Here is a 14,563-nt window from a genome sequence, read left to right as displayed (position 1 = left end):
TGTTCCAGAATTCGTACCTAATTTACCGAATCTACGACACAGGACCTTCATCGTTACTTACTGGAGTAAACTTTTGTTACAAATTAGTGTCCGGGGAAATTCGTCCCGTGTCACCTTGAAGTGTTTTCTGATGAATTTACCTTAGCTTAGCTTACTAACAGCTAAGGAAAAGTCATGCTTGACGGCGCCACGCCGCTGAGCGGAGATCAAGTGCGAGTGTAAATTGTCGTGTGAAAATGTGCGCATAAAGCGTGAAAGACGAGTACAAAGAGGACGTTTGTCGTGCAAAAGAGGACATTTGTCCCGCAATGGGGAAATTACAGGAACCAATATTGCACAGTGTATACGGAAAACAAACTTACTTCTCAAGAACGCATTCAGTGCTTATGTTTATGTCGTGGGCTGCTGGGAATCACAACAATCGGGGTCCTTTGCTGGAAGGGTGCCCACACAGGTGCCTTAACTAAATGCAGGGTCCTAACTAGAGGGAATTTAAACATGCCTACTCTAAATTAGGAGGAAAAAAAGGAGAGTACTGTACTGTAGGGGGGAATTTTGTAAAACTATTTTGAAGGGCTTAGAGATATTTTTAAGTCATCCAGAGTTTGCATGTTCTCCTCGTGCGCGCCTTTCAAAACATGCATGGCAGGTGAATGGAACACTCCAAATCAGGCGTCTCCATCTGCGGGCCTGGAGGGCCAATGCTCACATGGCACACAATTTAAGACTGCTGTGCCCTGTGAGCGATTATAAATTTGTGTGTGTTGGATTATTTTTACACGACCATAAAAAAAAAGTGTTTTAATAATTTTTGATGTGTTGTAACCACACTGGAGGGAAATTTAAAGACTCATATTTTTTTTTACATGGTCTCCCTATCAAAGATATTTAGCTAAACTGTATTTATTGCATTGAGGCTCGTGACAACGGTTCCTGGACATGATCACAGTTTGAAGACTCGTATTTTATTCAGTATCACATAGACACGTTTACTGGTCAGCAAGAAGAGTCCAATTTTTCTTCACAGATTTGCTGAAGCTTCATTTAGCGCCGCTCTTCTCACCGATACACTTGTGTGACTTCACCAGCTGCTTGCGGGGGAATTGTTTATCACACACATTGCAACCAAAGGGTTTCTCTCCGGTGTGTGTTCTTGTGTGTATTGTCAAAGTGCCACTTTGATTGAATCGTTTTCCACATATGGTGCATGAAAACGGTTTCTCCCCAGTGTGTGTTCTGATGTGATGACTCAATCCCGAACGATCGCTGAAGGTTAAGTTGCACACTGAACAGGCAAAAGGTTTCTCCCCTGTGTGTGTTCTTGTATGTCTTTTTAAATCCCCTTTTCTGGAGAACCTTTTAGCGCAAACTAAACAAGCAAAAGGTTTCTTGCCCGTGTGCGTTTTCATGTGCTGAACCATCACCGTACGATCTCTGAAAGATAAGTTGCAGACTGAACAGGCAAATGGCTTTTCGCCAGTGTGTGTTCTTGAGTGTGTTTCAAACTGTCCTTTCCGAAAGAATCTCTTGCCGCAAACAGAACATTCAAAAGGTTTCTCTCCTGTGTGTGTTCTCGTGTGTACTCTTAAGTGTCCCTTTTCAGCAAAGGTTTTACCACATACTGAACAGGTAAAAAGATTCTCTCCGGTGTGTGTTCTTGTGTGGTTGGTTAAACTTCCCTTTGTAATGAATCTCTTATCACACACTGAGCAGGAAAAAGGTTTCTCCCCAGTGTGTGTTCTGATGTGATTAGTTAGGCTTTCCTTGACAGAGAATCTTTTATCACAGACTGAGCAGGCAAAAGGTTTCTCCCCAGTGTGTATTCTCAAGTGTCTCTTTAGCGACGACTTGTTGACAAAAGTTTTGTCACACTGAGAACATTTCCAGCGTTGGCTGTCAGCGTGACATGTCTGATCACCTTTGGAGTCCTCGTCACCATCGGTGTCAGAAGAGTGCGACGTCATGTTGTCACTCTCCGATAGAGGAGCTAAGAAGTTGTCTGCTTGCAATCCTCTCCACTGCTCTCGATCAGATTCTTCTTCTTCATCATCATCGTCCTCATCATCATTTTCACTCTTCACAATGACAGTCAATGGAAAGTCGATGATGTCACCCTCCTGCTCTTCATCTTTTATGTGGGAAGGCTCCCGTTCCTCTTCATCTTTCATGTGGGAAGGCTCCGGCTCATCTCCGTCTTTAACACGAGGGTGTTCTGACTCATCTTGCTCTGGAGGAAGGTCAACTTCACTGACCTCTGCACATGGCAGCAAGACAAGCACACAAGGTTTGGGAAAGTTAGCAACATGAAGGGAATCCTTTGCTTAAATGTAAAATGTTATTCAAACCAAATATGTTTTCGATTTTAGATTATTCAAAGTAGGTGCTGTTTGCTAAAATGACAGCTTTGCACATAGTGGTATTTTCTTAGTCAGCATTTTGATGCAGATGATGATTTATGACCGGGAATGACTTTCAGCTCGCTGATCTGCTTGATAAAGATCTTGAATTTCTGGACCTGTGAATGTGTTGACGGTTTAAGACCATTTACATTTGAAGTTGTTTCCGAACTGTTCAAAACTTCGTGTGGCAAAAGAAACGTCAGACTGTCAAGCTGTAGTAAAAGGGAACAAAAAAAAAACCCGAGCCTTATCATGAAAAGGGTACGTGGAGTGACGGTCGTAAACAGCTGATGGTGGGAAGACGCGTACCAACCTGCTCTTTGTACTTCGTCCTTCTCGAAAACGGTGTCCAGGCGTTGACGCTGTATTTCGTGGTTCGCTTTTGTCGCACAAAGTTCCCCCTCGTATTCTTGTTTCACGCGTTTTGCGCACATGTTCGCACGACAATCACAACACCGAGCAGTCACGCTTGATTTGTGCAAAGCGATGCGTGGACATTGCAAATGCGTTTCTTTGTTAGTGGCTAGCAAGCTAAGCTAATCTCCGTTAAATTAGATCGAAAGAGCTCCATCGTGCACCGAGACAAGTCGATCCACACACGAAGGTTGAATGGATGACGTTTTGCTCCTGGAAAGTCCAGTGTGTTCAGTCCGAATTCGGGAAAATTATTCCGCGAAGCGTGAGTCTTGTGATTGTTTTGGGGCAATTACGTCATCGATGACGTTTAACGCCCATTTCCGCTCTCTGCTTTTTGCGTGAAATCAAACCCGATTATCATTTAACAGCTACACCGAATTTACGTTGCAGATAACTGTAATCCACTTTCTTTGTCAAAATAAAAAAAATTAAATCACATCCGTCACTACAGTCTTCCAGTCTGCAATAAGCGTATTGCAGCCACCCCAGAAAAAAAACCTTCAACATCAATTTTGTCCCCGGTACTGCAGAAAAAACACGACAGAGTTAAAATGATTAGAAATAAAAAAAAAGTAGACACACCGCGGTCCACGTTATAGGGCGCCGCCACTTGTACCAGAAGGAGTCGCTTTGCTTTGTTTTGCCAAATGCGGAAGTCAAACTCCTAAAATGTGAGCGTACCTTTTCACAACCAAACATACATTTTGTCACGTGAAAACTTGACTCGTCCTATTAGAAGGGCAAACCTTGGGTCGCCACCTTTCAGATCCGGAAATCAGAGACACTCGTCGCGGCCAAACCACGCGCGCAAAAGAAATTGGAGGCTTTGGCTGCCGCCAAACCCCGAAATGCATTAGAATCACACACATTTCTTCTGTGAACAAAACGAAATGCTTTGATTGATGAGACATTATTGAACATGTCATATTATCATGTGGGGTCACACTGGTGGTCAGTCAGGAAGTACAAGTCAAGAATGCATTTAGACATACTTAAAATTTAAAGTGCTTTATTAGCAATGAACCGACTGAAGTCGCCTGAACCTGAGCATAACAATTAGCTATTAAAAAGTGCTGGAAATCAAACAAAGATTTGTACTGTCACACTTTTAACAATTGTCAAGCACACCTAATAATAACCTGTATATTGTCTACATCAGGTGTCACCAACATTTTTGAGGGTGAGAGCAACTTCATGTGTACCGATTGTGTGAAGGGCTACCAAATTGATACACGTCTGAAATAACATATTTGTCCAAAATACCTTCAATAATATGAGGATGTGTTATTTTTAATACTTGATGATTTAAATTGTCAGACTTTGATCGTGTTTCGAAATGACTCACAGTACTGCCAATGTTTGCATTTTTAAATCATAATTTCTACTAGCAAATCACAATGTCCAGGCACTGGCGGGCTACTCAAGTGGTCTTCACGGGCTACCTGGTGCCCGCGGGCACCATGTTGGTGACCACTGGTCTACATTATTAAAGTGCTGTAAATTAAATAAAGCCTGTCCTGGGCACACTTTGACTGAACGAGCACAATAGCCTACAAAGTGCGGTGAATGTAACAACTGGGGACACATTTCCGCAACGGGGAAAGAAAAAAAAAAAGAGTGTGGGACAAATAAAGGATATCTTAAAAAACAAACAAACACTTTCAAAGTTGCGTGTATTACATGTTCAAGGCTAAATAGATAGACATACATCTCCTGTCGAGTGCTGGACCAAAGCCTGTCTGGTAATATTCATTCATTCATCTTCCGAGCCGCTTGATCCTCACTAGGGTCGCGGGGGGTGCTGGATCCTATCCCAGCTGTCTCCGGGCAGTAGGCGGGGGACACCCTGAATCGGTTGCCAGCCACACAGGGCACACAGAAACGAACAACCATTCGCACTCACACTCACACCTAGGGACAATTTAGAGTGTTCAATCAGCCTGCCATGCATGTTTTTGGAATGTGGGAGGAAACCGGATCACCCGGAGAAAACCCACGCAGGCCCGGGGAGAACATGCAAACTCCACACAGGGAGGCCGGAGCTGGAATCGAACCCGGTACCTCTGCACTGTGAAGCCGACGTGCTAACCACTGGACTACCGGGCCGCCCCTGTCTGGTAATACTTTTACAATAATAAAGATATCTATGGTAAAAATGAAACACTTGAAACTACACTTTCAAGCTACACTTGCGTTTCGTCAGCAGCTCCCGGCCTGGGAATTGTTTCGCACACGCGCTGCAAGGCTATCTCACCAGCGTGCGTCCTCGCGTGGGTCGTCAAAGTGGCCCTCCGAGAGAATGTTTTGCCACAAACGGAGCACAAAAACACTTCCGTCGTCCCCGTGTGCTTTCTCATGTGATAACTCAGTGCTGAACGATCACTGAAGTTTAAGCCGCAGACAGAACAGCCACAAGGTTTCTCTCCGGTGTGCGTACGCGTGTGTCTTTGTAACACTTCCTTTCTGGAGAACCTTTTAGCGCAAAGCAAACAAGCAAAAGGTTTCTTGCCCGTGTGCGTTTTCATGTGCTGAACCATCACCGTACGATCTCTGAAAGATAAGTTGCAGGCTGAGCAGGCAAACGGTTTTTCCCCAGTGTGTGTTCTTGAGTGCGTTTCAAATTGTCCTTTCCGGAAGAATCTCTTGTCGCAAAGCGAACAAGCGAAAGGTTTCTCTCCGGTGTGTGTTCTCGTGTGATTTGTTAAGCTTCCCTTTGTGATGAATCTTTTACGACAAACAGAGCAGGGAAAGGGTCTCTCCCCGGTGTGCGTTCTCATGTGATTTGTTAAACTGTCCTTGACCGCGAATCTCCTCCCACAAAGTGAACAGGCAAAAGGTTTCTCCCCGGTGTGTAGCCTTGTGTGTCTCTTTAGCGATGACTTGTTGACAAACGTTTTGTCACACCGAGAACATTTCCAGCGTTGGTCGTCGGCGTGATGCGTCTTCTCACCTTTGGAGCGCTCGTCATCGGCTGTGTCGGTGTCAGAAGAGTGTGACGTGACGTCGTCACCGCCTGAAAGAGGAGCTAAGAGGCTGCCTGCTTGTGATCTTTCATCACCATCTTCTTCTTCGTCATCGTTTTCACTCTTCACAACGACGTTCAATGGGAAGTTGGTGACGTCAGCCTCTTGTTCTTCATCTTTTTTGTGGCGAGTCTCCCGCTCCTCTTCCTCTTTAACGTGAGGGTGCTCCGGCTCCCGCTGCTCAGGAGGTGTGTCGACAAAACTGACATCTGCGTGAAGTAGGAAGATAAAACACACAAAGGTTTGGTCAAGTCAACGATTGCTCAATGGAGTGTTATGTTGTGACTTTGTCTACATTACATACAAAAGATTTTTTTTTCCGGGAAATGTTTATCAAGACTCGAGAATCACATCCGTGTTCCTTCCAGTGTCATTGAAACTAACATTGTCTATTACAAGATTGTGTCAAATGTTGCCCACTGCTCATCCTGGAAGGGGGCGGGGGGAGTCTCCCATCCGCGGCCCCCCTTCTCACGGTTTCTCATTTTCCCCCAGATGGGGTTTTGAGAGATTTCCCTTGCCCCCCAACGGTCAACTGTGGGCACGCGAATCTGTTTGGGACTGTTTGTGATGAAGGGCGACATCAATAAACGTGACTTGACAGTGACGCTTGGAAATACAACATGTAGCATTTTTCAGGATACCAAGTAATTCATGTGTGAGTAAAAAAAAAAGTTAAAAAACAACAACAACAACACACACACAAAACAGACATCAACCTGGATTCTGGTGTTCAGAATGTTTGATTAAAAATAAATCACGTTATTCACACAAATTTATGGGCAGTTTTGACTCACAGTCCTGAAGTTTGGGTTGGAAATTCCTTTCTACTAACCGTCGTTGTCGGAATGCAATTTCAGGAATACATTTCGACACTGTTGGCAGTGTAAGAAGGGAACTAGCCGGCTCCGTGTGGCTCATCTGGAGCTTTCTTGAAATCAGCGTCCAGTGTTTGACGTCGGTGGCCTCTTTGGTTCCACAAAATTCCTCCTCGTACTCTTCTCCTTTCACGCTCTTTGCCCACATTTTCCCACCATAATCACAACATTCGACACTCAGGCGTGATCTCTACAAAGTGGGGCGCTGACATGACAAAGGCGTCTCTTTGTTAGCGGCTAGCAGGCTAAGCTAAACTATGACGGAGGATAAGCCAAACGAAGGTTCAGCGTGCACCGAGAAGACTTTATCGAGACACGGAGGTTTCAGGAATGACGCTTCACCCCTGTAAAGTCCCGATGGTGTTCAGACCGAATTCGTGAAGACTTGTTCCGCGGAACGCTAGTCGAGGTTTGTTTTCATTTCGGGCTAGTTACGTCATCGATGACGTGAGGCGCCGACTTCCGCCCACCGAAAGCAACAGTGCATATGGTGCTGCAAGTATTTTTTTTAATCAATTCATCCACCCGTTTTCTCACGCGCTTCTCCCCACGAGGGTCGCGGCCGTCTTGGAGGCCATCCCGGCCGTCTTGGGGCAGCGGGCGAGGTCAACCCTCAACTTGTTGCCAGCCAACCGCAGGGCACACATCGACGAGCGACCATTCACGCTAACAATCCTACTTTGGGACAATTTAGAGCATCCGATCAACCTGCCACGCATGTTTTTGGAATGCGGGAGGAAACCGAAGTACCGGGAGAAAATTAATCAATCAGCGGTTTATAGCCACCGTCGCAGCAAGGCCAACTTGCTGGCAATTTTGTTACATCTATTTAAACACAATTTCTTTCCAAAGTGTCTATCGGTGAATTTAAGGTTTGATGGCTGAAACAACAACTGAGACTCTATACATTGGACTTGAGCTCCAGATTTTCTCCTCTCAAGGGTGGATCTGAAAAGCAAGTCCCATATAAAGGCACCGACAATGGACAGAGAGCACTGTCAATGTTGGAGGACTTTAATTTGGAATCACGTCGAAACTTTGACACATTGCCACAAAGAGGAGTCAGTGTGGTCACAGTTGCTTCACCGATCACTGCTCTTCTCGCCGGCACTTGTGTTTCTTCACCTGATACTTGTGGGGGAATTGTTTGTCACACAAGCTGCAACTGAAGGGTTTCTCCCCCGTGTGTGTTCTCGCGTGTGTTGTCAAAGTGCCTTTTTGGGAGAATCTTTTGCCACAAATGGCGCAGGAGAATCGTTTATCCCCGGTGTGGGTTCTCTTGTGCTGAGCCAGTCCTGAGCGATCACTGAAGGTCAAGTTGCACAGCGAGCAGGCAAAAGGTCTCTCGCCGGTGTGTATTCTGGAGTGTGTACGCAAATCTCCCTTCCTTGCAAATCTTTTGGCACAAACCGAGCAGGCAAAGGGTCTCTCCAGAATGTGCGTTACCATGTGTGTGTTCAATTGTTCCTTGCGAGAGACTCTTTTCCCGCAATCGGAGCAGCTGAAATTTTTCTCCCCAGAATGTCGTCTTATGTGATTGTTCAAATGAGCCTGACGGGTGAATCTTTTACCACAGAGTGAGCAGACAAACGGTTTCTCTCCAGTGTGCGTCCTCATGTGATTTGTTAAATGGTTTTTTTGATTCACTCGAAGACCCCAAACGGAGCAGGAAAATGTTTTCTCCCCAGTGTGTGTTCTTGTGTGCGCTACTAAATGTGCCTTCTGAGTGAATCTTTTGCCACAAAGTGAGCAAGCAAAAGTTTTCTCCCCGGTGTGTGTCCTTGTGTGTACAATCAAATGACCCCTCTGAGTGAAATTTTTACCGCAAGCTGAGCAGGCAAAAGGTTTCTCCCCCGTGTGCGTTCTCGTATGCGCAATTAAATGTCTCTTTCCAGAGAATGTTTTACCGCAAACCGTGCAGGCAAAGGGTCTTTCTCCAGTGTGCGCTCTTGTGTGTCTTTTCAAGGATGACTTGTGGATGAAAGTTTTGTCACACCGAGAACATTTGACATGTTTGCTGTCAGTGTGACGTGTTGTACCACCTTTTGAGAGCGCACCATCATCGGCGTCAGGAAAGTCTGACGCTACGTAGTCAGTTTCTGACAGCGGAGCCAAGCGTGCTTGTGATGTTCCACGACGGTCTTCTTCATCATCGTCGTCATCATCGTCACTCTTGACGATGACAGTCAATGGCAACTTGGCGATCTCACGCTCTTGCTCTTCCTCTTTCATGTGGGCCATCCCCAGATCCTCTTCCTCTTTAACGTTGGGGGACTTCACCTCGTTCTCTGTCTTCTGCTGCTCAGTACGTATATATTCTTCACTGATGTCTGCAAAAGCAAAAAAAAAAAAAACCAACAACAAATTAAACATTAAATTCTGCATACTGGTTAGGTTGCCCAGTTTTTTGGGGGCAAAAAGCAAATACAATAAATAAATAAATGAGTAAAAAAGCCTGTCTCTAATACTAGGGTTAAACCTGTTCCATGCTACAATGTCACTCCTGTACTGAGAAAATATATTGAATAACCTCCAGTACGTATTGTGTGTAGTTTATTACAACAGCTGCTCGCACTATCGATGTTGACCAGGTTGTGGGAAAATGGTGGCTTTTGCAGCGTACAAACTCCCTGTGCGTCATGTCTTTAATAATGTGCATTATGGGTGACTCACTATTTCCCGACCGGGGTTTCTTCTTACGTAAAACAAGGTGAAATGCTGCAATCCGCCTCATGCTGTCTGTTTGCTCTGTGGAAGTAGATTTCCCTTCTGTGCTCTGCACTTGGGTTGCAACAGTCTTCAAACCGACCATCGTCTGATGTCGTGAACCGAACTGATCCCAAATGACAAACTAAACAGTGTCACTTTTGTAAACAAGCTCTTTTCGCTGCTGGGAAAAATCATTGTTTTTGTTTTTAATTGATAAAATGTGACCACGGGCGGCCCGGTAGTCCAGTGGTTAGCACGTCTGCTTCACAGTGCAGAGGTACCGGGTTCGATTCCAGCTCCGGCCTCCCTGTGTGGAGTTTGCATGTTCTCCCCGGGCCTGCATGGGTTTTCTCCGGGTGCTCCGGTTTCCTCCCACATTCCAAAAACATGCGTGGCAGGCTGATTGAACACTCTAAATTGTCCCTAGGTGTGAGTGTGAGCGTGGATGGTTGTTCGTCTCTGTGTGCCCTGTGATTGGCTGGCAACCAATTCAGGGTGTCCCCCGCCTACTGCCCGAAGACGGCTGGGATAGGCTCCAGCACCCCCCCGCGACCCTAGTGAGGATCAAGCGGCTCGGAAGATGAATGAATGAAAATGTGACCCCAAAAAGATTTATTGATTCAGAGCAGTCTCCTGTTTGTAAAAGCATTTTGCTTTTTTTTTTTTTTTTTTTTGCTGGCAGCCATTTGTGACAAAATCCAACCCACAAAAATTTGGGTTGAATTCTATCCATGTATAAAGGGAGGTTTACATTTCCATAAAAAATATCCCACACATGTCAGCAAAATGAGACGAATAACACAACTCTATGGCGGATCATCATGCCTGGGACAAAGGGGGACTACTGTGTTGCCTCCTTTGAGACCGCCCCATTCATTTCCAACTGGAATTTGCATCACCATTGTAACACATAATACGGACGTACTTCTCACATCATGGCTCTTGCGCCATATTTGAACCACAAGTGCTAAAACTGAAACGAGTCACATCCAAATTTGTCAGAATAACAAATGACAAATGAAAATACATCAAGAAAAAAAAGTATGAGCAATATTAAGATAGGCGCCACTAAGCACTACCTCCTTGTTGGTGACCAGTCAATGAAGCTAAAAGAGACATCGCATTGTTAAGAATAAAAACGAATTCAAATGAACCAGGCGCGAGAGGCGAGTACACAGACCTGCTCTGTGCAACACATCCCGAGGCTTCATGAAAACAGCTTCCGGTAGTTGACGTTGTCGCTTCTTCTTTTCTTTTTTCGGCGAAGTTTCACTTCGTACTCCCTTTTCACACTTTCTGCACTGATATTCACGCGGTAATCAAAACACGTCATGCACACACTTCTTCCCTTCTTACATATATCTCGCAAGCAATCAGGTCTCTTCGATAGCAGCTAGAAAGCTAAGCGAAGCCAAATTAGGTCGAGAAGCTTGACATGTATCGGCCCAATGTAGAAGGAAGGTCGAACGGTTGTTCGGGAGTTGTAGTTTTCCGTTTAAAAATTCAGTGTCGTTTATGAAATATGTAATTGGTATAAGCCAATAAGAACGCGCTCCTGGCAGACGTCACTGCGACGCGACGTAGCCAATAAGAACGCGCTCCTGGCAGACGTCATTGCAACGCGACGTAACTCAGCACGACTTGATAAAGTGTGTTCTACTTTTTGGGTTTATGATTCTGAAAAAAAAAATAGTGCACCGTAGTGACACAGGTTTTAATTAAGCTTCAGCTAAATTCAAGACATTTGCAGGTTTATTTTGGACAACACCTTCTATAACTCTGACCTTTACATACCGGTCATTTATTTTGGGCTTTCCTCATTCATGACGTCGTTCGAGAAACAGATCATAATTAATCATAGATTATTTGATCGTTTTCAAATGTAAATGCTAATTAAATTAATGTGCTAATTAAACACGTTTTTCCTTGTTTTGGAAAAGTTAGATGAATCTTTACTCTTTATATCAAGTGATAAAAAGAAGCTGTCAGAACCTTGAAATTGTGTTTCCGTTGTAATATTTTTCAGTATGCGTTCGTTTTCTTTTAATGACCCTGGCATTTTTGAAACATGTATTTTAAAATAAAAATGTTTGTTCTGAAAATACATTTTCTCCTGTGTGTTACGTCTGCACGTAGATTACATTTGGGAACAATTATTTCTAAAATGTTTCCATGAAATAAACTACAAGCGTTTTGCTTGGAGAGATAGATTCTATCTATCTATCTCTATCTATCTATCTATCTATCTATCTATCTATCTATCTATCTATCTATCTATCTATCTATCTATCTATCTATCTATCTATCTATCTATCTATCTATCTATCTATCTATCTATCTATCTATCTATCTATCTATCTATCTATCTATCTATCTATCTATCTATCTATCTATCTATCTATCTATCTATCTATCTATCTATCTATCTATCTATCTATCTATCTATCTATCTATCAGATAAATAAAATAATTTAAATAATCAGATAAAATAAATAATAATCAGATATTTTTTTAAACAACAATACAAACTGGCCACTTGTCAGAGCACATTAGAAACGACAATATTTTAACTTTCCAAAAGTAGAAGAGATTGGTGCCACGGTGAGTGAAATTTTCTGAGCATATTTTGTGCAGTTATGATTGATCATTTTACTTTATTCATTTTTTGTACAGGGGGGGGGGTCATGCCCATCTGTAGTTTCCCAATAAGGTGCTTTGGAAGCTACCTATTTGGAACGTGTAAACATGTTCTGTTTAAAAATGTGGCATCCAAAATTCTCTCTTTGAAACAGGGTCAGGTTGCAAAGAGGCCTTATTATAATTTGGCATTTTTTTCATTTTCTTAGTTTTTATTTGACACATTTGTTTTTTTAATTAAGTGAGTTTGACTTCATTTTAAAAACACATTTGTTCGTTTTATATGTTTTTTTTCTTTCAAAAGTGCTTTGACCATGTCATCAAGCAAAGTTGTAATGTGAGCTCATCTGAGGTTTTTGGGTATTGCTTTTTGTCCGTTGCCACTTCCTCTTTGGATGTTGCAATGCCATTTGCATGTTTTTCTTTCCATTTCAAACGCGCTTGTGTTCTCATCGTCCTCGCGTCTGGATCTCACGCTTTCCCTTCAAGGTCAGAAAGACTTCGTTTGAGGCCAAAGGACCATGCCGCGTGTTGATTTCAATGTTGGACTTTGATTCCACCGTGCGATGTTCGTGCTCTTAAATTGTCAGGATGAAGCGGCGGATTCTTGTTTGGCTGCTGCCACTTTGGGCGTGTTGTGATCGAGTTCTTCGGCACAATGAAGATCTCGACCAGAGTCCAGGTAGAGGGGACACACCGCATCCAAGTGCCGACGGGGGTACGGAGTGTCTCAACAAAGATTGTAAGATTAAAGGCCTACACGCGAGTTGTGCGGTTTCTGGACCCAAACGAGGTAAGTGATTTTTTTTTTTTTTTTTTTTTTTTCATTGTTTGTTCACACTTTGTACAGTAAAGAGTGGGTCAATTTGTAGAGCGCGGGAGCTTGATTGAATACTCTAAAGAGAACAAACCCACCAACAAGTGAGTTTTTAGTAATCGCCAGAAATGGAAAAAAAGAGTTTTCTAGCCTGAGTTTGGATTTGTAGTTCGGGTTTCAAGAAAGGCCTTACGGTTTTATATTATGATCTGAAGGTGCGGGTGAGGATATCAAGGTTGACTTTCAAACCAGGGGTCGGTTTTTGATTGAGTTTGATGGAAGCTACAAAAAAAAACTTTATCAAACAGGATTTGACTTTCAAAATCGGCTGCGGATGCGGCGTTCGAAATAGAGTTTCAAGGCAAGATATAAAGTATGGTTTCAAAAGAATATTTCAAGTCACAGTTTTTCAAAGTTGAGTTCCAAGCAAGGTTTGGGTTCTTCATTTCCAGCAAGTTTTATGGTTTTGAGTCCCGTTTCTGTCAGGTTTACATCTCATGGCTCCAAGCTAAGGTTGGACTTTGAAACTAATTTCAGGCATTTGGATTTTTTAAAAATGTGTCAACCTTTGCCCACCGTGTGCCACATTTCTATTCAAAAGTTAAAATGACGACAACGACAATCGACGTTTTCAACAGGCCTTGCGGATGCCAAACGTTGTATGGCGCACGTCAAAGCGATCATGGACGACGAAAAGCCCGACATCGACTTTGAGTGAGTATTGTCCCAAAACGGCCATGAGACCAACTACTGCCTATGAGAAAAGTGCCACCAAATATGCACTCTTGATATATTTCATTTTCATAATTCATTCATCAATGCATTTATAAAACAAATCCATTGTCCTAACACACCAACATGGGGTTTGAAGCCATCCATTCCATCCATTTTCCGAACCACTTGATCCTCACTAGGGTCGCGGGGGGTGCTGGAGCCTATCCCATCTTCGGGCAGTAGGCGGGGGACACCCTGAATCGGTTGCCAGCCAATCACAGGGCACACAGAGACGAACAACCACTCACACTCACACTTAGGTACAATTTAGAGTGTTCAATCAGCCTGCCACGCATGTTTTTGGAATGTGGGAGGAAACCGGAGCACCCGGAGAAAACCCACGCAGGCCCGGGGAGAACATGCAAACTCCACACAGGGAGGCCGGAGCTGGAATCGAACCCGGTACCTCTGCACTGTGAAGCCCATGTGCTAACCACTGGACTACCGGGCTGGGGTTTGAAGCAAACAATAAAATAACCACACACCCGGATTTTTGTTGTTGTTGTTGTTTTGAGTGCAAGCTGCTCCCTGTCATAAAAAATGACAATTCAAGTACGGCACAAAACTGCTGAACAGCAAACTAACATTAAGTGCGCGACCTCATTTTTTGCAGTGGTCCGTTTTCTTATTGCTCTTCGTCTCCTTTCAAGTCATAATAATAGAAATCTCTTCCTTGATTGTTTTTGCTGTGGCAGCTTTTTGTTCTTGCTGCCCTTAGTCTCCTCCTGGATAAAAATGTGCCTCACCGCCATGGCTTCAGGGATCAATACTGAAAATTCTCATTCTGTTCTATTATTGTTGTTGCAACGAGCAGTTTTCTTGCTGCCCTTAGTTTCCTAAAATTGTGTGTCCTTGCCATGGGGAAGTAAATCCAGGAAGTCCTCGTTCTTTTCTGCTTGTGCTTGTGCT

The 14,563-nt window shown here is 43.7% G+C and overlaps 3 protein-coding genes across 6 annotated transcripts in view; 1 reads left to right on the top strand and 2 right to left on the bottom strand.

Moving 5' to 3' along the window:
• Window positions 1–945: 945 nt before the first annotated feature.
• Window positions 946–3,460, bottom strand: LOC127599054 (oocyte zinc finger protein XlCOF6.1-like). The gene is made up of 2 exons (XM_052062711.1): window positions 2,713–3,460; window positions 946–2,254 (listed from the first exon to the last, which is right to left on the bottom strand). Exons 1-2 carry the CDS (start codon window positions 2,831–2,833, stop codon window positions 1,041–1,043), a joined length of 1,335 nt encoding a protein of 444 aa, XP_051918671.1. The 5' UTR covers window positions 2,834–3,460; the 3' UTR covers window positions 946–1,040.
• LOC127599052 (zinc finger protein 771-like) lies at window positions 946–10,907 on the bottom strand. 4 transcript variants are annotated; one of them, XM_052062707.1, is made up of 4 exons: window positions 10,607–10,907; window positions 8,775–9,047; window positions 4,993–6,048; window positions 946–1,058 (listed from the first exon to the last, which is right to left on the bottom strand). In XM_052062707.1, the coding sequence occupies exons 1-3, from the start codon at window positions 10,635–10,637 to the stop codon at window positions 5,000–5,002; spliced, it is 1,353 nt and encodes a 450-aa protein (XP_051918667.1). In that variant the 5' UTR covers window positions 10,638–10,907; the 3' UTR covers window positions 946–1,058; window positions 4,993–4,999. The 4 variants fall into 4 exon arrangements, with proteins under 4 accessions (XP_051918667.1, XP_051918666.1, XP_051918665.1 ...); XM_052062706.1 differs by lacking the exon at window positions 10,607–10,907 and adding an exon at window positions 9,418–9,521; XM_052062705.1 differs by lacking the exon at window positions 10,607–10,907 and adding an exon at window positions 9,391–9,488.
• Window positions 10,908–12,485: 1,578 nt separating this feature from the next.
• Window positions 12,486–14,563, top strand: part of LOC127599858 (adhesion G-protein coupled receptor G5-like) — a 78,159-nt gene continuing 76,081 nt past the window's right edge. The window contains exons 1-2 of the mRNA XM_052064072.1: window positions 12,486–12,856; window positions 13,519–13,594. Coding sequence (XP_051920032.1) covers window positions 12,655–12,856; window positions 13,519–13,594 — 278 coding nt within the window. The 5' untranslated portion in view covers window positions 12,486–12,654. The remainder of the gene's footprint in view (window positions 12,857–13,518; window positions 13,595–14,563) is intronic.

Source organism: Hippocampus zosterae, chromosome 4, assembly GCF_025434085.1.
Source record: "Hippocampus zosterae strain Florida chromosome 4, ASM2543408v3, whole genome shotgun sequence".
NCBI classification, from domain to species: Eukaryota; Metazoa; Chordata; class Actinopteri; order Syngnathiformes; family Syngnathidae; genus Hippocampus; species Hippocampus zosterae.
Note: the sequence above shows the minus strand (reverse complement) of the source record. Positions and strands in the feature narration are given on the sequence as shown.